We start from the raw sequence: 21,298 nt of genomic DNA on the forward strand, positions 1-21,298 counted from the left end.
GCTTTCATATGCCCGAGACGGGAGGGCATTTGAGCCTCGCTCCCATGTCAGCACCAGCAGCAGCATCCTGGCCCGATTCCACCTTCCACGCTCGTCATTGTGTTGCTGCATTGCTCATGGAGGCTGCTGATGCAGGTACTTAAGCGCATCTTCTCACTTTGTGCTGAATTCCGTTTTGTGACAACGTTGCGGGACATGTCTCGACGTGGTCACGAGTCAGATGAAAGCAGCATGGTTTCACTGCAAGGGTTGGATCTTGAAGACCCGGCTGCACCCTGCCCTTTTCTAATTCGTGTGCTGCTGCCTGTGATCTACTCGCATGCCATTGTCAGGCTCGTACCTCGCTTGTTATCTATTCCCCCTACTGTTCTACGTCCGTGTCAGTCGAGCGTGAGTTTGAGCGTACTTTCGACCGCTGTGTAGTTACGGTTCACCGTCAGCGTTTTCTGCTGCGTATTTGCGTGTTGAGATTTTGTTCTTGCAGCTAGTTGTTGGTCACTATCCGCGTCTCCATAGTTTCTGAATGAGCTCTCTTCTTGTGAGGTACGGTTTATGTGCACATTCTTGACCTGGCCCATCTGGTTGAGAGAATCGAGTTTGCAAGAAGAGAGAGAGAGAGAGAGTCTTACGTGACCTCCACACTTGTCTGCTATGTTGGCTCTTTCTGTCCCTTCCGCCTGGCTGTTCATGGGCTTGGTTAGTAGAGGAAATCGACCTCTGGCTTCAACTCTACGCACAGTTACGTTGGATGTATTTAGGTGATTCAGATCAATCTCTAGAAGTTCGACATTTTGGATCCACGATTGTCATGACTTAGTTTAGCTTTCGCGAGTTGTAAGGGCTCTAAATTATACGATGCCTTCTCTTCACGCTTTGTGGTAAGATGGATGTGCTTGACCTGCAATGATCGTTTAGGCAGAGTCTTCACAACGTTTCGGGGCCGCCATTATCTCCGGAATTTGCAATTAATTGTCTTTGAGATTTCTTAACCTCAATTTTATTGTCCAGATGTTCGCGCAGGACGAAGGAGGATTGAACTCTTCGGCAGTGCATCCCAAGTTTCCAGAGTTGATACTGTCCTGGTGATTCCATGGTGCAGAGCTGCTGAGGATGCTGACCTCAATTATGATAATCTTGATGTGGTTGTGTTAAGAGCATTGCCTCATTAATTGACTGATTCGCTTAGAGTTCTTGGTTCTACGGTGGCACTACCGTTTTCCATGGTAACTTCCAGTGCAGTTGTGGATGGTGGGCAGTGCAAGGGCAGTGATGGTCTGGCCAAGCTGCCTTCTAGAACTCTGGTGTATGACACAGAGACAGGAAGCCTTCGCTATCCCAAATCCAGGACTAACTTCAAAGCCCATCCGAAATCTCCTCAGCTCACTCTTAGGTCCTCCATTTTCGAGGTTGATAATGACCAGTTTGGAGTGGACTGCTACTTGGGCCGGGATCACCACGGAGCAGGATCAGGTAACTTTTCGAAAACGGAATGCTTGTGACTTTCATGTATTACTGAACTTGACCCTAGAGTTCCTTTAGAACACGAATCTTTATCTGCCCATGTACGTCTACGATCAGTAGTTTGGAGGTTTTCTTTCTGAGTACAAGATCTTTTACAAATGAAGGCGACAATAGTCCCACATGTGTTATACAAAACTCGGCCAGACGAAGCAACTCCAGCAGTCCTACAATGTCCATAATATCGAAGGCATCCAGTGAATCAGGCAGAACATTTGAATCAGAAGGAAGCTTTAGAGGTACAGGGCGGGCACGGACGTCCCCTTCAGAGTGTGAGGAGAGTTCCTGTTGTGCATTCCCTGGGTCAGAGCCTCGGAAGGTAACTTGCAACCGTACCTTGACCAAGTTGATGAATACTAAGTAGAAATTCAAATTACATATTTAGCCATGCTGGTGTTCAAGAGATAACTTTGTTTGTCCGCAACGCTCTAAATTACGTCGGACCTGATTTCAGACTGGAGATGCTCAAGGACCAAACAAGCAAGGCGGTAACACTCCCCGAAAATCAGGAGTGATAGGTATAGCCAAATGCTCTCAACTGGATTCCAGCTGCTAGCATACTATTCCATGATAACGATACAAGCATTTGAACACTTAAGAATCCGATCCTTTGTCTTTTATCTGCATTGAAGGGAAAACGTGACTCAACTGTGGTGTCCTCTCAGATTCGTATGGTTTATGACGCAGGACTATCTGTACAACCCACGGAGAATGCTTTCAGCGGTGCCGAAGGGAACGGCTGGTCAGCTTCGCACGATGCTTCCAGCGGAAAGTCAAAGAAAACAATAACGGCTCCTCTCAGACCCACTCTGTTGGCAGGTGCAGATAAGACGGCCTCAGAAACTGTAAAGAAGAAAAAATATGGCGTTTTCACTGCGTCAAAACCTACAAATATCAAGAGCAATCCCTCAAAATTCTTAACCTTCAACTCAGCCTACGTATCCAACATGGAGGATTTTGACAGAAGTCATCACGACTGTGCGAAGGACTCTGACCTGGGTTTGAGTCGCCACGTTCAGAGGACTATTATGACTCCTCTGCTGAAACCCATTCCCTCAAAATGGGATGACGCGGAGAAGTGGATACCTAGAGGTGATAAAATCAAATCAATGAGAGCGAAAGTGCGAAGTGGTCCTCCCTTGATCCAGATGGTTGCGAGACAGGATGGTGTAACAACACCCTGGAAGAGTTCTTCAACTGATCCACATCCTGACACACACTTGAGACCTGCGCAACGCTCTCAATCAGAACTCGGTGAAAATGCTGGTGATGGTGCCGGTACTTGCGTCTCACTTAAGTACGTGACTGAAGTTGCGGAAGAAGATATTTCCAAGGTGGCAGCAGATGAAAAGGAAAGATTGGATTCAATTTGTCCACTCCGGAGTGTGCAGTCATACGGCGGAAGCTCATCACCAGAATGTACTGGTAGCTTCTTAAAGCTTGGGGCACGAGTAAAGAAACCCCTTGAGGAAACCTCACCTGCCATGAAGGATGTAGGTACTGCAATGACACCGACAGCATCGGTGGAGCCCTCACGAGCAGGAACCCCTATCGGAACACCAGGTTCAGGGAACAGGGCTGATATGTTGCAAGTAAGTTCGCTCCGCCATCATGAGAATGATGCTGCGCCCACGGATAAAAGTGGTGGTGCGGAGTCTCTGAGGGTATGGACTGCGAAGGAATTGCAGGAGAAAACGAGGCTTGAAATTGTGGCACTAGGAACCCAGCTTGGCAAGGTGAACATTGCTGCCTGGGCTGCAAGAGATGAAAAATATTTGTCAACTCCCGGAAGTAGATCCAAAGATGCACTCGAGGTGGAACATATTTGGACAGATGCGGTTGCAACTAAAGCTGCCGCGACGGAGGAAGCGGAAAAAGCTAAGCTTAACTCGAGGTGCAGCTTTCATTCGAACAACATAAGACATGTGTCGTCATCGTACTATTCTTAAAGTTCTGTACGAATGGTCACGAGGTCAGTTGACGATAAAAATTGTGATAATTAAATGATGAACCAGTTGTGTGTACTGGATGTCTATCAGGTTCCAGCTGGAACAGGCTAAGATTCAGAAATGGGAAGAGCATGAGAACACGAAGGCGGAGGCAGAAATGCGCAGTGTAGAGGTATGTGTGATGCACAATGAGACATGACACAATTCGTTTACGGCCAGTTATTCTTCTGATTCTATCGCGGTTTACTAGTTTCCTTCCACAATTAAAATGTTTTGTGAACTGCAGATCAAAGCAGAGCACATGTTATCTCAGGCTCATAAAAAACTGGCGAACAAGATGGCCGCTCTGCAGCACCAGGCAGCGACTCTGAGATTAGCAGCCGAAACACAAAGAGTAGAAGCTGCTGCCAAGGCAGCCAAAAAAGCCAAAGCCATGAAGTCTACTGGCAGATTCTTAAACTTTCTAATCCTTCCTTCATTTTGTAAATAGCACAATAAAGTCGTAGAACTTCGAATTCCCGGTTGTTGATGGATTGAGTGCATCTGTTTGTGCTTGGTGATGATGGAGGTAGTAACAATTCAAAGCATTTGTCCACTGTTGCCACATCTGGAAAGGTGCATCCTTGGAGGTGCTTGTGATCACCAAGGGTTGACAAGACACCCTATTGCTGCTATGTCAAGAAGGCGAATCGTTTAGCAACTTTTGATAACTCCGCTTTCATGCCCAGGGCTACATGTGGCCTCCTTGTTTCCTAGTTTTGATATATAAGTTGGATTTTACTGACAGGCCGTGTGTCCAGTGGTGGCTGTCGTTGCTAGCAAATGAAACCTCGATGCAGTTATTTTCAAACTTGACGTTTTGGGTTCCGGTGCCACAAAGGCCTTAAACACGATCGAAGGTTACAGCTGACTTGTCAAAGTTACATGTTTGCTGCAGCAATCCATCAAGCGACTACCTTCGTTGAGACTTTCAAACAAAATTAAATCGTGTCTGGATCAAGTCTGAAAAAATATTTTTTACTGCGAAAGAGATGACATGTATCTCGGGTCCCTTGCTGGATGACAAAATTACCTATTTTCAACCAGTTCACCGTTCTTCGAGGCACATATTCCAATTTTGATGAGCAGTTCAAAATATTGACGTGAAATTGTTGCTGTAGATAATCCTTTAAATTGCTCCGGGAAGTGGTCTTGTCAACGCTCTTAGATAGAGAGCTACCTTCTCTCATGTCGACAATATTCCTTGAGGATGAATTAGGAATCGCCGGTACGAGTTGCAGCTAATATCGGACTAAAGCTACTTCATGTGACTTTCGTTCAAATGCAAGACTGCACTGACAATCGAGCAAACTTCGCCCATTGCCGCCGCCACTGCAACTAAGAACGAATTCAACACTAAAACAGCGAAGCATGTCGTGTGACACACCTAGCAAGACAAGGAACATTGTAATTTGCAGTTATACCCAGTCTTGTCCTCCATGCTCTACACTATGAATTAGGCGTGGAAAACTTTTTCAAGGAACCGTGCACAGTTGCTAGAGCACCGAGTTAGTCCCCGAGCGAGACATGCGAAGCCGGGATAGATAAAACATCTTTGAGTACTGTGACAACATTCATGCATATTAAACTTGCAACCTGTGAACCAATTTCCTGGAACACATAGTCAGGGCTCAGCTGAGACATGTTTAACACTCCGACTTCAAAAAGGAGAGGGCTTGGAAGGTGCAAGACCTCCACGGATGATCAGAGTGAAGGAGAGGGATTGGATTCTGATGGCCCATATACTTCTCGAAACAGCCGGTGCAACTGTGCTGTTTCGACATATTACTTCCTTCCGTAGAAAGTTGGAGAAGGCAATGAACAAGTTCCGGTTTCCAGTATTGCTTCCAGCTGCTCTAGAACTGGTAGCCCAACGGATTCAGTTCTAGTCACCGCAGGGTTATTAAAACAACCTTCACAATATTGAGATTTGAGGAGCAGATCCCATATTGACTGCTTAGTTGACCTCTGTCGAACATCCTGAAACAGTACATTCACTCTGTTCGCTATTCTACACAAAATTGGAACATATTCCAGGATTCTACGCCTTGCATGAGGAAACTGGTCAGCGTCACAGATAGTTCGGCACGCAATTTTCATAAAATGTATACTCATGTAAATTGCTTGTCAAACTGACCTGAACTTGTTTTCTTTTACTGAAATGTGAGTTTAACACAGTTTACTTTGTGTACCCATTATAGCTTGTCTCATTGTTGCCTCCGAAACGTTTCCCAGGTACGATTTACTCAGTTTTGAACTGATCAAAACCCTTGCTACAACAATCGCACCATCATCTTTTCAACAAACAGATGCCCACGGTGACAGGCCCCTTGCGATTGGAACCCCTGGGGGATGGAAGGGGCCTGGATTAGTTAGGTGGAGGGAAGGAGCCACGAGGGGTACTGCTTATAAATGACTCTGCCGCCAAATTTCAGAGAGGGAAAACATAAAAAAGGAAGCAAGAAGGAGGAAGAAGAAGGAAAAAAAGAGGGAATTAGCGGAACATGATTAGCGGTATCGGGCAGTGTAAAAGGAGGGAGATTAAACAGGAAGTAGCGCATGCCGAACCGCCTCCTCCTCCACTACCAAAGCTCCCTTCGCTCCCCTTATTGGCCTAAACCCAAACCGAAAATACCAAAAAAAGAACCCATCTCCGCATTCCCAGTTGCTCCCACCCACTGTTCCCATCCCAGTGTGGAGACGAGTCCCTCCAAGCAACTTAGGGTTCCCCTAAATTGGGCACATCTGAGTAATAGCGTTGGCTGTCAGCACACGAACAAATTACCTAATTTTGGAAATGGTGTTGAAGGGGGGAGGGGGTCGCAGATTCATGTAGATTAGGATAATCGGACCCATGGGCTTCTTCTTCTCCTGTGGTAACTTAATTGCAATGCCCCCAACTTTAAGGACAGAACACATGCAGAACAAAACTGGGGTAGAATCTCGGCATGGATGAGTTCATGGATGGAAGAGAGAGAGAGTCAGAGGTGTGCTTGGGAAGAACGAAAGGCTTTGGTGACAAAACACACACACTCTCTCTGTGAGCTGCAACGGTGCTTTCCCATGCCAGATTGGAGGTGGAAACACAGACTGTTCCAGTTGTGTTGTGCTGAAGAGACTCGGCTGGATTTTGGGGGAGAGTTGAATCCCTCTGGATGGGACCTCAGTTGGCCTCTGGCTGCCTGTCCAAGAATGTGGAATCCGTTGTCCTGTTGGAAAAAAGTAATAATGTCGCACTCTCATTGTACAATGTCATTTTATCTATGAAAAATCTATGTTCTTATTTCTGCGAAATGCATTCTAAATGACCTAATTCATTTACTTCTTGGATCATGAAAGGTCACTGAAGTGGCAATACCCAATTTCAGAGAACATTAAATTGGAGAATGCCCTGTTGGGTTTGTGGGTATGGTGGATCTTAACTTGCTCAGCTTGGCTCCATCCATCCTCGGCCATAGCCTTTGACCCTCCCCTCCCCCTTGTTATATGAGCCTCCCCCCCTATTTGATAATAACTGCACCCTATCCTATCCTATCCCTACCCCAACCCTACCCTCACCAATTCCAGATTTCTACAGCCCCACATTAAAGCCACCCCCCTCATGGAATTTCTTACAAAGCCCTGCCCACGTCTGCCCATCCATTGGACCAATACACATGGCCCATTTGCCACAGATTCCATCTTTTGCCTCCAAACCCTAAAATCTGCACATGACTATTAGACACTGCATGTCTACAAATAGGAGTGTGAAAACAAGATGGGGAAAAAGGCTTCATTTGAGGAACAGAAACTTTGACATAAGTCTAAAAGCCAAAAAGAGCCAATTTGGTATGCCTTCATGTCCATACTTTGTATGATGTAGTTATTATGTTCAATAAATGTAAGAAATGTAGTTGATATTCCTAAATAAGAAATTTTGGTATGGCTCATCATATTTTGTGTGATTATAATGTCAAATTTGTTACATGTGTAAATAAGAGTTTATGTGTTTTTGTGGATGTATGATAGTTGTGAATAAAAGGGTAACAGATCAAGAAGAACACATTTAAAAGTGCTTACTTTTTACTTTGAAGTATTTCATTCAATTCCCTAGAAGATTCTATTTTCATTCTAATTTTAAAAAGACAAATAAAAAAATAAAAAACGTCAAATGTTTAATGTTAAATCGCAGTATATATATATTCTTTTTGATGAAATCCAAAATGATGTGGTTTAACAGTATATTTTTCAAATTCTCTTGCCAAAAGAAGAGGTAATGTTGTGTATTTAGGAAACAACATTTGGACAGGATTAAAGGAACAGTATTACTATAGTAAAAACCATCTGCAAGTTTCTTCGAGCATTTACACTCTTATTAACAGTTCATATCAATCAAGAAATTGATTTCTGTAATTAAGTTGGAAAGGTAAATTTTACTTGCATTATCTGATACTGTGGGATTTTCTTCATTCACATGTTGGTTTGTCCAGTGGAAGCAGCTTTACATTGTATTTAGCATGTTACATTTGATTCTATATTTATTTAAAACGAACGAACGTTTCAGTTGTGCTCATGTGCTATAACAATATGAAGTCTATTATCAGCAATAATTTTTTATTCACTCACATTCAAATGTGGCAATTACTCTCCTACAACGAGGTTGATCAAATTATTATTACTCTCTCAAATTTATTTACATCCATTTAATTTGTGGTTTTTATTGAAGTCCAGAATGGAAAGTGCATTTTTTTTTTCTCAATGTCAACAGATATGCATTATGCTGTCTTTAACACATTTCTCTGAACCAGTCACAATTTTAAGACTTACCAACTTCATATAGTTTTATTTTAGATTTGGCAAGTTCATATATATATATATATATATACACATGTGTGTGTGTGTGTATCTATACATATTATGTGCATTTTGAGGTGTATCACCCAGTTTCGTAATGAATCTACTGATTCGGATTTCAGTGCACAAAATTAATACACAAAAATTCCTCGAAGTCATTTTCTCAGAGAATTTGAAATCGAGATATGGCAGCAGCATTGACAAGCGCAACAACCACCATGAGACAAATATGCTTATTGTCCAGTTTGAACGATGCAGCAGCGGGAACCAGTGCCCGCGGAACCACCCACGCGTGCACGGACCGTTAACTCTCGATTCGAAAGGGGCGGGGCAGACGGATACCGGTCCCCGTGAGTCCAACTCGCCGCACTCGGCTGCTTGTGGAAGAGAGGGGAGCCATTTCGGGGAGATGAATTGCGCAGGCTCCGCCGGTGTTACGCAGAATTGCATCGATCATTAAGAGTGCATTCTCTCCCGCTCTCTGATCTTGCGCTTGTCACACTCCCAGAACCCGACGGGATTCATGATCGGAATGTCCTCGTTGCAGAGTTTGGGGTGGGCAGGGAGGGAGTGAGGGCGGGAGGACTAGGAATTTGGTGCGATGGAATAGCGAGAGAGTTGATTCGTGCAGATCGACGCTGTGCTAGATTTTCCGCTCCAATCTTGGTAATCGAAGCTGTTTTGTGCTAGTGAGCTAGAGATTGCTCCATTGGTGATTGTTGTGCGTTTGCGAGTGCTACAAGTCGGCTTCTGCTCCGAGCTTGGTTGACTAAAGGGGAAAAGGGAAAGGACTGCTCGCATTACATTCTGTGCCTGTGTGAGCACACATGGGCTGAAGACGATGAATGTGACGTCGCGGATAGTAGTGTAGCTTTAGAGTTTTGCAATTTTCTCATTTGCCTCGTATTCGAGGCTGGCCATTACTGGAATGGTTTGTGAACAATCGTCTGGGATTCGTAAGCTCTCGTTTGTAACTTGGCAGGTTGCTGTGCCTCTATGTGAACGCGCGAGCGGTGTTTCTTGAGGATCAGCATTTGAAGGAGATGGTTGTACTTCGTTTCGTGTCCAGTCATTCGCAGGCATGAGCCCTGTTGCGAATGCTGACAGGAATAGATGGCGAATGACTCAGATCTTTCTACATGATCTTTTTGGGATTGGATGTAACCTCTAGAATTTTAGCCGTCCACTTGATTCACAAATCAGTGCACAAATGTGCGAAACAATGGAGAGAACCAACAGCCACGATTCGGGGTCCTCTGACGGCTCTGGATCACTCAATACATCTATGGACAAGGAGGCTACACAGGCTGTGCAAGTAGCCCTCAATGTGAGACCGCTAATCACACAAGAACGTATTCAAGGATGTAAAGATTGCATTCTTGTAGTCCCGGGAGAGCCGCAGGTATGTTTAATTGTTAGATTTCTGTTCCTGTCGCCTTCACCATTGCTTGTAAACCCACCGGGTTATTGTAACTGTAGCTACAATTGGATTGCATGTTGAATGAAACCTCTGACTAGGTGTGCTTTGAGGACTTGTAGGTGCAAATTGGGAGCCATTCCTTTACTTTTGACCATGTTTTTGGAAGCACTGGAACTCCATTATCGACAATATTCGACCGCTGTGTTGCACCTCTTGTGGAGGGACTTTTTCATGGTTACAATGCGACTGTCTTGGCCTATGGACAGGTGAAATTTGTAACCATATGGTCTTGTTAGTCGTCAGATATTCAATTGCCTTCAAGTCGATGCGTGATACATCTTGGAAGATTCCTTCGGTCACTAGTTTGTTCGATTGTTATTAGCGTCGGTGCTCCATGTATTCCTAGTTGAGTTGGCATGGATTTAATTGATATCCTTCGGCACAAGGAGTACCATGGTCTACACATATGTTCAAGAGTAAATTACGTGGTATATGCTTACTGTTCCTTATCTTGCTTTTTAAAAAAATTGGTGTTATTGTGAAGTGTAGACAGGATCGGGGAAGACCTACACCATGGGCACGGCCTACACCGTCGGAGGTAATTCAGATGGAGTAATACCGAAGGTCATGGAGACAATCTTTAACAAAGTTGAGACGCTGAAGGACAGTGCTGAATTCAACCTAAGAATTTCATTTATTGAGGTATGAGAGTGGGCATAAACATCTGCTTCCAGAGTTATTATTGATCATGTAAATGTAGAGGTCGTGACGTTTAGATGATTACCGCGCATATGATTGATTAACCTAGTCTGGAAGTGTGAAGGACACGGGTATGAGTGGCTAGATGAGTAGAAGTTCATACGATTATGCAGTGGCGGTAATGTGTGATCAGTTTTTGTTAATTACTCGGAGGTACCATGACCGCATCTAAATACTAGCTCGTATTTCCTCGTAGTATCTGACAGCAGTTGGTTTTACTTAAGTTTTTGTGACAACTTAATGTACACGATAACCTTAAATTTATCACAATTTTCATTCGTGGCAGATTTTAAAGGAGGAAGTACACGATCTCCTGGATTTCAGTCCGCCTTCCACAGAACTTCCTACCTCAAACGGAACTAATGGCTTGGCATTTGGCGGAGGGTTGAAAACAGGAGCAACAGTGAAGCCGCCTATCCAAATCAGAGAAACAGGTAATGGTGGTATTACTCTAGCTGGCGTGACTGAGACCGAAGTCACTACCTTAGCAGAAATGGCAATTTGCTTGGAGCAAGGTTCCCTTTGTCGGGCCACTGGGAGCACCAATATGAATTCAAGTTCCAGGTTTGTTCAATCTAATGGTTGTTGCTTAATTGTTGTATGATGAATGGTGTTTGCTTCCAAATTTCGCGTTAGTCAAAATTTGCGGTGTAACGTCACGATACTATTTTGTTTACTTGTTTTTCACCCGGATCAGTACGACGCTCAGACGATAGAATATGAAATATTCCAATAAAATATGGAATGTATTTTTTTTTTCTTGTTACCTCAAGGAAAGTTCCTTGTATTGGTTCAAAACCACTCAGTTCCCTGACGGTTTCTCTTTCGGCATGGCTCAGTCGGTCGCACGCAATTTTTACCATCACAGTTGAGCAGAAGCGAAAATGGGACTCGCCCACGGCTTGTGCAGGAGTATTGGATGACAGCAGTGACGATTATCTCTGTGCAAAGCTTCACCTTGTTGACTTGGCTGGTTCAGAAAGAGCTAAACGAACTGGGGCTGATGGCATGCGCTTTAAAGAAGGTGCCATTTTGCATCTTAGTTACTCTCTGAATCTTAATATACCTCCATCTGGCTTCATCAGTCGTAGTATGTTTCAATGAAATCTGTAGAATGCGTGCCACTCACTCTAATCATTTAAGAACAATCTGTAATGTAAGTTTTTACTCCTGGTTTCACTTCTGCTGTGGAATAGATGAGATCTGCTTAATGTGATCTGTATTTTTGATGCCAAGGTAGTTCATTTTGCTCTGGAATATGATGTACTCTGCAGTCGCATCAAACATTATTTCGGAAACTAAAATTTTCTGAATTAGACCAGTCTTTTGGTCAATATTGTGTGAATGGGACTCTACAATGTTGATTGATTGAGGCTCTTCGAAATTCACTTGTCAGGTACCTTGTCGTGTTTAGTGCCTAAGCTAGGTCACACGTTGTAATCTATGTTAAACCGCTTCTTTCGGTTGTGTTGATGGTAAGAGAGGCCGCTTAGCCCATCAGTATACTCATCACAAGAATACTATTCTGATATCCATGCAGGTGTCCACATAAATAAAGGTCTTTTAGCCCTTGGAAATGTGATCAGTGCCCTTGGTGATGATAAGAAGCGGAAGGAAGGAGGGCATGTCCCGTACCGTGATAGCAAACTCACTCGGTTGTTGCAGGCAAGTGCAGCCTCTTAAGATACCTGTAGCTGAATGGTTATGATCTTTACATTTGGGCTAGCTTACTTGGTTAGCGGACTAGATATTTACACAACGTAGGCATGATGCGAGTACTCTTCTAAGACCATTAGCATTCATCTGCAGGATTCATTGGGAGGCAATAGTCGGACTGTCATGATAGGTGAGTCTCGAGAATGGATCTTATTCATCACTTTTCTTGTGCATGACTTCACTGCGAGCTGCGTTACTTCGAAATGTTGCAATATCACCAGTATCAATATCCCAATTCTCCTCAATTTTGATTGTGATGTCGTGGTTCGTGCAGCTTGTGTGAGTCCAGCCGACTCAAATGCTGAGGAGACGCTGAACACACTGAAGTATGCGAATCGGGCCCGTAACATTCAGAATAAACCCACGGTCTGCCTTTTGTTTTTATTTTGTTTTTATTTTGTTTTTATTTTTTTCTTCTCTTTTCTTTTGTGATCTGTTTAATCCTCAATAAGAATCGTCTACGAAAGCTAAGGACTGTTTAAAGTGCACTAGTCTATGAAGCCCTTAGGATTCACATGTTTGTTATCACCTCAATTCTTCTTAGAACTTCATCACAACTATGTTACGACTTGTGAAAGAGCTGTCGTTCCGTCTAATCATGGAAATCTGGCTCACTGAGATGTCTTCTTTGCACTACGTGTTCCAGGTGAACCGTGATCCTATGGCTGCTGAAATGCAGCGCATGAGGCATCAGCTGGAGTTGATGCAAGCAGAACTTATTTGTGCACGTGGTGGAGGCCCATCTTCCGCAGATGTTCAAGTAAGATCGCTTAGATAATTGTCTCCGCAAACTACATGGCTACTTGAAACTTGCTCCTAAGTTAGCGATGCGTGAATTGCACTCGGCACTGTTGGCGTTTTTTGATTATATTTAAATGGTTTGATTCTAATATTGTCTTTAAATTTATTTTATAGCATAATGTCGATCGTGTCTGAATTTACGGGAGTTAGTGCAGAGTACTTTAGAAACCGTCGCCTTCAGTAGTCGAGCCTAGGTTAATGCTTTGACTGCTTCAGACTATCGTACTGACTCGCCACTGCATACATCTTCATTTTACGTATTTTGATTGTAAACTTAACAGGTCACTTGTTGTTGACAGATCCTAAAGCAGAAAATTGCCTGGCTGGAGACAAGCAATCTCGATTACCGTAAGGAACTTGAAGAGAATCGTGCACGTTTGGCACAACTGTCCCAACAAGCCGTAGAGTCGCAGGTAATCCTCTATTGCGAGGCCGGAGTGTAACTCAAGCAGATATTAACAACCGATTATGCTGAAGTTATTCTTCAAAATGTGGAAACACTGCCTGTGAAAACTTCGATTCTATTTACATCAGAATGTCTTCTGATGTACTTATCCGCTGTTGTCAATCCTGTGCAGGTTTCTAGGGATAAACTTCAGCTCAAACTTGATCAATTGCGGTCTGGTAAGACTTTTCAGGAGCTGGATGAGGAAGACAGTACCGCGGTTGGTTCCTATTCCTTAGTTATTGATTTCTGAACTTGGAATCGCGTATCCAGTAATATTGTTCTCGGACTTGTGGATTGCGGTAGTATTTGCATAGATCCTTGTTTAATGCTCTTGTACATTTTGGAGAGGTTGTATTCGGCTTGAAACAGTAGTGCGTGAATCCCTTTCTCTCGCTTTTCTTGAAACTGCTGATTTTCAAAGAGACTTATCTTAATCACTCTGACGCAGACTGAGGACATGCTCAAAGACTATGTTTCTAAGATTCAAGAACTGGAGACTGAATTACATCAGTATCGATGCTACCCAAAAGGTTTCAAGTCCCCCTCGGCTGCAAATCTTAGCGATATTTGTTCGGCGACGGAGTTCGCTGACGGTGTTCTCCCTTCAGGTAAAGAATATTATTGCGTAGTTTTGAAAAATCTATCTTTCAGACATTTCTTTGCCTCGCTCTCTTAAGATTTCATATCCTTTGTAAATCTGCTGTCTTCAAGAAAACTAGTTCGATATAAAACCTGCAGCGCAGCTCCTACTCATTAGTTTCATTGTGTCTGGCTGTTTGAGCATCCTAAGCATTTGTCAAACCTGGATAGAGTATAATATTGATAATTGATGAACCTGACTCAATAAAGCCCTATAAATGTTTTACAATGAATTATGCTTTGCAGCCAATGTTCCTGAGGTTGCCGAGGCAGAAGTTCAAGCAAAAGAATGGGAGCACACTGTGCTCCAAGAGAATCTCGATAAAGAACTTAAGGAACTCGACAAAAAACTTGAGCAGAAAGAGGTAAGACCATTCAATAAATTCCTGTTAAACTGTCGGCAATCTTCTAAATTTAATGACTTTTTGGTATGCTTTTAAAGTGTTAGTTTACTACATTGCATGTACACTGATTTTACGTAACATTGTGGAGTGCAGGCGGAGATGAAATCGTTTTCAAAACCTGAGACAGTGGTTCTGAAGCAGCACTTCGAGCGCAAGCTGGTAGAACTGGAAGAGGAAAAGAAGATGCTGCAGGTTGGACACTATGATTTCTTTTTCTTTATCTGATTTCACCTACATTACATTTCCTTCTTACATCAATATATGTTCAATTCCTGAACACAGGAATCCCGAATCTTCGCCTTGTACCTAAAGATGTTTTTATTTCTACAAATACCTGCTTCTGAAAATGGCGAATTGTAAATGTAGAGAGAACGTGACACATTGATGACGGAACTCGAGTCTCTAGCAACAACATCTGATGAACACACTCATAAGTTGCAAGAATCTTACGGTAACAAATTGAAGACACTTGAGAGCCAGGTGCCAGAGTATTTCTTACCCCTCTGCAAACTGAGCTTGCAAAAGCTGATACTTAAGATTTTGATTCCATGTTTATTATGGAGTGGAATGCTCTTTGATTCACATAATTACGTCGTGAGTGCAGATCGCGGACTTGAAAAAGAAGCAGGAGAATCAGTCTCATCTACTCCGGGCTAAACAGCGCATCGAAGAAAGCGCCAAGCGCCTGCAAGAGGAGATACAACGTATCAAAGCTCATAAGGTGCAGTGTTGCATTCTTAAGTACTTGAGCTGGAAGTTTGGATTTAGACCCCGTAACGTAGCGAGCATTGAGGGTCTTTTGAAATGTCGTGTCCCTGCGGTTCTTATGAATGCCTCAAAATTTTGAGATATTTAATTTGTGCAATTTTTCCGTTGATTGATTACTTTACACAAGTTGCATATTGTTGTCTTTTTCTCCCACTTCGATTAGTCTGGAACATTCTCTTTTTGTACCCCCTTCCTGCTTACCCAAGTTTCTATTTTTATGGTTACAGGTACAACTTCAGCAGAAACAAAAACAAGAATCGGAGCAGTTTCGCGTCTGGAAAGCACAAAGAGAGAAGGAGGTTCTCCAGGTTAGTGACGTCTATTTGAGACACAATTTCGCTTTACCACGTCGCGTCTTCCGGATTCCAAAGTTGACATCGTGTTAACATTTTACTTCAAGTTCTGCTTAGTTTTTTTTGATTGTTACGTTTTGAGAACAGCTTCGTAAAGAAGGGCGTCGAAACGTGTTCGAGATGCAGAAGCTTCAGGCTCTACATCAACGGCAAACCAAGGTGAAGCCTTATTTCTTGCTTTGAATGTTGGCTTTGTTTTCCCTTAGTCGGTGTTCCTGTGGCTTATCGTTCAATAGTTTTGTGTAAATGAATGTTATTTAAGTGCTTTCTGTATTAGTAGGGTCACATCATGAAAGCTCATATGCTTCTGAGCTTACATAATTCGGAAGGAAGGTGGATTCAAAATTATCTTTTGTCTTCCAGCCACTGAGTACAGTAAAATGGGTGATTGTCATATTCATGTCTAGTCTTGGAAACTGAAAATTTGTATATCCGGTGACGCAGGTTTTACAGAGAAAGACTGAAGAGGCTGCAGCAGCTACTAAACGACTCAAAGATCTCCTTGAAGCAAGAAAGTCCTCCAAAGAAAATTGCACCAATGGTATGTCTGAAGCTTGAACTTTCCTGTCACTCTTGTAAAGCTGAAACGGTGCCCGACATTACTCTATTTACACAATGAACATTCCATTGCGCATCTGTATTCTTTTGGAAGTTTAGGGCAGAAATGAATCTTTAGGGGAATGTTAAGTTTCATTTGAATAGGCTTGTCACATCAAATACTGATCACTATCTACGTGGTTTTCTAATGCAGGAGCTGCAAACGTCAACGGATCTGGCGCTCAGGTGCCAACTGTGTAGTCATATTAGGACGTCTAACTCTTGACTTTCCTGAATTTATTCAGTATCATTGAGTGTGTTTTTGATACAAGAGTTGTAACATTTGCTTCACTTCGTGCATTTTCAGAGCGAGAAAGCACTGCAGAATTGGTTGGAACAGGAGCTTGAGGTTGCAGTCCGTGTACACGAGGTTCGCACAGCTTATGAGAAACAAATGGCAGAGTAAGTATTGATTTTCTTAGTGTGCCCATATTTGAAGACTTGAATCGGTTGCAGGGCTTAGGATTTGGAATGGTCCTGGGCCCTAACCTTCATTGTCGGCCAGTGCTTTCATCCAAGCTAATGCAATTTAGTTTGTGCTGAACTGCAGGCGGGCAGCTTATGCTAAGGAACTGGCCGAGCTGAGACAGGAGGAAGATAAATCATCTAGCGACCCTGATGAGAATCCTACTTCTAGGTTAGCTTCTCTCGATTCAAGGACCCACATACTCTTCACATTCAAATGGTTTGTGAACTGAGAGGACTCATCGACATTCATCATCTGCTGGTTGCTTGTCCGCTATTGATTCTTCGTTGGTTCATGCAGGTCTGCTGACAAGGAGTGTGTAGGTTCCACTCGTAGTTGTAGAATTACCTTGCTGGAGAGTATGCTCACTTCATCCTCCAGCTCTCTGGTGGCTATGGCTTCCCAACTTTCGGAAGCTGAGGAGCGGGAGCGGAATTTCAGCGGGCGAGCTCGTTGGGCTCACCTGCGTTCTATGGGCGATGCAAAGAATCTTCTTCATCTAGTTTTTAATGCAGCATCTCTCGCTAGGTTTGTGGTCACGATTTGAAATTATGAATGTATACAACAGGGTCCTCAAACGCGTTTCCGCCAGCGCACTAGAACTATCCATGTGCAGTCCAATGCAGCAGTTATTAGTTTCATACATAGTACTTCCCTGTGATTTTTGTATTGAACCAGTGGATTGTGCCAAAACCGCATGGTTGTTCTTGTTCTACTACGTATTGAAGTCGGGGATTCTTGCTCTGGTGAAACGCAGGTGTCAAATTCGGGACAAAGAAGAAGAGGAAAAGGATACCAAAGAGAAGATTGCTGAATTGGAGGAAATATTGCGACAGAGTGAGATTGATCGACAGGACCTTGAACAGCAACATCGGTTGAAGGAACAGCAATTTACAGCTGCACTTGCTGCAGCTACGAAGGTTCATGTATGAACTTTTAGCACAGTTTGAACTTGGGTTCCTCTTTTGACTTTATTTTACATTGGTTTTGACACTCATCTAGTAAATGAGTTTTGTTGTTTAGTGGGTCGGGAGTGTCTTTTCTTTCGTATGCGATCATAAAACCGTAGGCGACTTTTTCAGAGTGGTTTCGGGGCTGTGAAGAGGCGAGATGTGGAGAAGGTATCTGTCTTGACTAAATGGAGACAGTCTTCAGATCCTTCTAAAGACTCTAGCTCAGGAAGCGAAAAATCTTCATATGCCCTTCGAAAGGTGCACCCTCGACCTGAATATCTTTTGGCTCTGGGTGGAATTAAGATTCGGGTTTCTTAGAATTGCGTGAAATCGAGGGAACTAATGTGTTAGAGTCTAGAATAGCAAGTCTCTGTGAGAGCACTAATTTTATTGGGGTCATTGGGCCCCATCAGAATGTCCAGAAGCTAACTATCCTCTTTATGTCCTATTACTTTTCTTTTAGGGATCCCGAGATGCACGACGTAATGTCTCGGATACTGAGTGGGATTCGGATGTGCACTTATCTGACAACGATCTGTCCATGGAGGATTCGGATTCAGATTGGCAAGACAAGTATGCTATTCGCAGGAACAACTCCTCATCAGGATCTGGTCGTTCCACTCACAAAGGTTATATGTCCAGAAAGATGATCAGCAATGGTGCTGGTCTTCATCCTCGGGGAAAAGAGAAAAATGGAGCGCCTATCGAGGGACTTTCTATCTCAAAAAGGAATCAACCTAATTTTGATAGTGGCGAGCATACCCCAATCCAAGCCTCCAAATCCGCATCCGTCCATTTTGGGAGTTATGTTATCGACGAGGAACCTATTACTCCTGAAAGGTTATGTTCCTCGCCGAGTTCTTCGAATGAGTTCCAAGGGTCTATTCCATTCTCATTTGAAATTGCTCAGTTGGAACAGTCCCCAGTAGGGGAAGGAAGCGATAGGCGTCTGTCGCTCGTCGGTATTCTGGATGAGGTGGAAGCAGGTGCTAGGCGTGCTGAACGCGCTATGGCTGCTGAAAGAGCTGCAATGGCTGCTCAAGCCGCTGCCTTGCTTGATTCTGCATTTCAGGAGGCAACCAGCCCCATCGTAGGGCGTGCTCAGGGTGGAGGTCATCTAGGTTCTGGGGAGGAAAGTGATGGCGAAAGAGCTCGTCGTCGACCTTTGTCTGATCTTGGAAACATTAAGGTGGGTAATTTACGTGGAAATCGTTTTTTGTTACGTGTTCGGGGCTCCTGAAGACCAGCTTTAATTTCTTCCAATGATGCATGAAGTTGTAGTTGAAGTTGAAGTTGAAACGTGCAGTTGAATTTTTAAAAGAACAAATTACAGCTTCTATTCTCTGAAGGTGTATTGTCCTGTGCTTACATTATTCAGTTATTAAACTTTAATTCCAAGGGTATTCTGTGGATCCAATCTTGACACATAACATTCTTCATGTGCAGATGCTCAGCAGCCAAGGCAAGCCTAAGCGTAAGCAACGCCCCACGTTCAATCTTGTAACCCAGGAACCGAACCTCCCGGCTCAAGCAGACCCGCCATCTCCACTTCCATCTTCTATTACGTCCCTCATATCGGCCCGGGCATCATTGATGAATGCAACTACACCGAAGAAGAATAACTCTAACGGTACTACTACATTTTCAGATCGCCCAAGACCAGTACCTCTACCTCTTCCCCCAGGGATTGACGCCCTGAGCACCTCCAGCCCCTCCCGTAGGCCTCCGCCACACGAGTCTGTGATCACTGCCAGCAGCCCTCTTCGCACGACCCCAGCCTTCGAAGCATCATCCTATACAGCGAGGAGCCCTTTACGTTCAGCCCCGAGCTTTGATCCAGCAATAACCCCTAGCACCCCTGTACGTTCAGCTCCGACTCATGAATCACCATTTATTTCAAGGAGCCCTTTACGTTCAACGCCAAGTTTTGAACCAGCGATGACTCCTAGCACTCCTTTACGTTCAGCTCCGACCCATGAAACGCCGTTTAGTGCAAAGAGTCCACTTCGTGCTGCTTCATCGTGTGAACCATTGATCAGTGAGAAAAGCCCTCTCCGTGCTGCTTCGTCATATGAGCCATTGATCAGTGAGAAAAGCCCTTTACGCATGCTTCCCAGTTATCAGCGAAGAATTACTACTCCAAGCGCGAGTCCAATGAAGCTCACGCAGAATGGGACTGGAGAAACAGATTCAAGGCAGCATACGCTTGGGGCTTCCGAATCGAGAGTCAGTGCGTTTGGGGCGACTGACTCTAGAACTTCTAAGCCTGACGTCGAGTCAACAAGGAGCAGCGTCCTTGCGGGTTTTGAATCTATCAGGTCTAAGAATGGGGCATTCTCAAGTATGGATCTGATGCGGAGCAAGAACACAGTTGCCGGGTCCACTAGCAGTCAATCCGGGAGTTCCAGAAAGAAGGAATCTGTGACCGCTAGTCCAGCTGCGAAACGGGAGAAAGAAAACATTCGTTCCACTTTACGGCGGTGATAAGCTGGATTCCGAATCTGGTTCGTATTTCGACACATGCAAGATTCCATAACATACGCCGTGTTTCGTAAAATGTATAAAAAAATTAGAGAAAATACGTTCATGGTTTGAGTGAATAGTGAAGTCCACGCTTTCCAAAGTGGAGGAGACGTCTCATCAATTCTTGCAGATAGGAGCACGACATTGTTTGGAGTGAGTACGTTGAACGACACATGACTCCTTGAGTGTTAATAGATCCGCCTGTCCATGTGCAGCTCATTCCTTATTAGATTAGTCATTCTTATCATTTTAAGTCTTATTTTAGGTCTTTTAAGTCCATTTTAGGACGTACATTGAATGGTTGATTGTTACCCCAACATAGCCGCTATATTTGTTTAATAGGTGTGATTATCCCTGTGCATGCCATGAAAGTATGGAGCATGTCAATGATCTTGTTCTCCGCATTACAGCATGTAGAGAATTCATTTACAGTGGGCTCTCACCTCATCATTTAAGATCACTTTCATGTTTCACTCTTTTGCATGGGCTTAATCTGGATGGTTTCGAACTTCGATATTTCTGTTTTTGAACGTCAATATTGTCAAGGTTGTGTTTTTGGCTAATTGACCCGGGTATTATCTACCAGCCCCTCAAACAGGTTGCTGGAACGACGACTTGTGTTTATATCTGTATGTCGCTGAAAAGAACAGACTTACCTTTACGGTAAGGAGTTAAGAGTACTGCAGAACTATTTCTTCCAAGCAAAGCCAGAAGATATCTCCACCTAGTAGTTCACCAGTGGCATGATACTGTTTGAGGTGATGAAATTAGGATATATATACCGCCGTACTGTCCCACGGGAAGAAGACTAGGTGTAAGTACTCTTACTGACAAGCCAATCATTTACTGAAATGAACTGTAAGATATTGAACTGAGAGAAGCAACTGTCCTCTTTGTTTCTAATTTGCAAATGAACTACGCAGCAACAATGATTCTCTTCATTATAAAATCCATTTTGCGTTGTACAATGGTCTGGACAGTCCTAAAATGCGAAATTCTTGAAAGCTACAAGAGTCTAAGATGCTGCAGAGAACGGAACTTGGTAGGCCCTTGTTTTGATTCACAAATCAGCTTTTTTGTTGTTGTCCCTGCGTCACATGTGCTACTACGTC

The 21,298-nt window shown here is 43.6% G+C and overlaps 2 protein-coding genes across 3 annotated transcripts; both read left to right on the forward strand.

Moving 5' to 3' along the window:
- The first annotated feature begins 185 nt into the window (after window positions 1-185).
- LOC112280173 (uncharacterized) lies at window positions 186-3,982 on the forward strand. Of its 2 annotated transcripts, XM_024515332.3 has the most exons (7): window positions 186-327; window positions 1,009-1,470; window positions 1,626-1,837; window positions 1,973-2,036; window positions 2,206-3,412; window positions 3,558-3,639; window positions 3,754-3,982. In XM_024515332.3, exons 2-7 carry the CDS (start codon window positions 1,221-1,223, stop codon window positions 3,955-3,957), a joined length of 2,019 nt encoding a protein of 672 aa, XP_024371100.1. In that variant the 5' UTR covers window positions 186-327; window positions 1,009-1,220; the 3' UTR covers window positions 3,958-3,982. The 2 variants fall into 2 exon arrangements, with proteins under 2 accessions (XP_024371100.1, XP_024371101.1); XM_024515333.2 differs by lacking the exon at window positions 186-327 and having other exon boundaries at window positions 1,333-1,470; window positions 1,666-1,837.
- Window positions 3,983-8,768: 4,786 nt separating this feature from the next.
- Window positions 8,769-20,659, forward strand: LOC112280172 (kinesin-like protein KIN-4A). The gene is made up of 27 exons (XM_024515325.3): window positions 8,769-9,741; window positions 9,879-10,025; window positions 10,309-10,461; window positions 10,805-11,082; window positions 11,358-11,542; window positions 12,059-12,183; window positions 12,328-12,364; window positions 12,509-12,600; window positions 12,881-12,994; window positions 13,335-13,448; window positions 13,614-13,700; window positions 13,932-14,091; window positions 14,369-14,487; window positions 14,620-14,718; window positions 14,893-15,006; window positions 15,131-15,247; window positions 15,522-15,602; window positions 15,735-15,806; window positions 16,092-16,188; window positions 16,399-16,430; window positions 16,552-16,646; window positions 16,795-16,881; window positions 17,011-17,238; window positions 17,468-17,636; window positions 17,793-17,921; window positions 18,127-18,852; window positions 19,110-20,659. Exons 1-27 carry the CDS (start codon window positions 9,550-9,552, stop codon window positions 20,145-20,147), a joined length of 4,887 nt encoding a protein of 1,628 aa, XP_024371093.1. The 5' UTR covers window positions 8,769-9,549; the 3' UTR covers window positions 20,148-20,659.
- Window positions 20,660-21,298: the final 639 nt, after the last annotated feature.

The sequence above is a fragment of the Physcomitrium patens genome, chromosome 3, assembly GCF_059467195.1.
Source record: "Physcomitrium patens ecotype Gransden chromosome 3, ASM5946719v1, whole genome shotgun sequence".
Classification (NCBI taxonomy): domain Eukaryota; kingdom Viridiplantae; phylum Streptophyta; class Bryopsida; order Funariales; family Funariaceae; genus Physcomitrium; species Physcomitrium patens.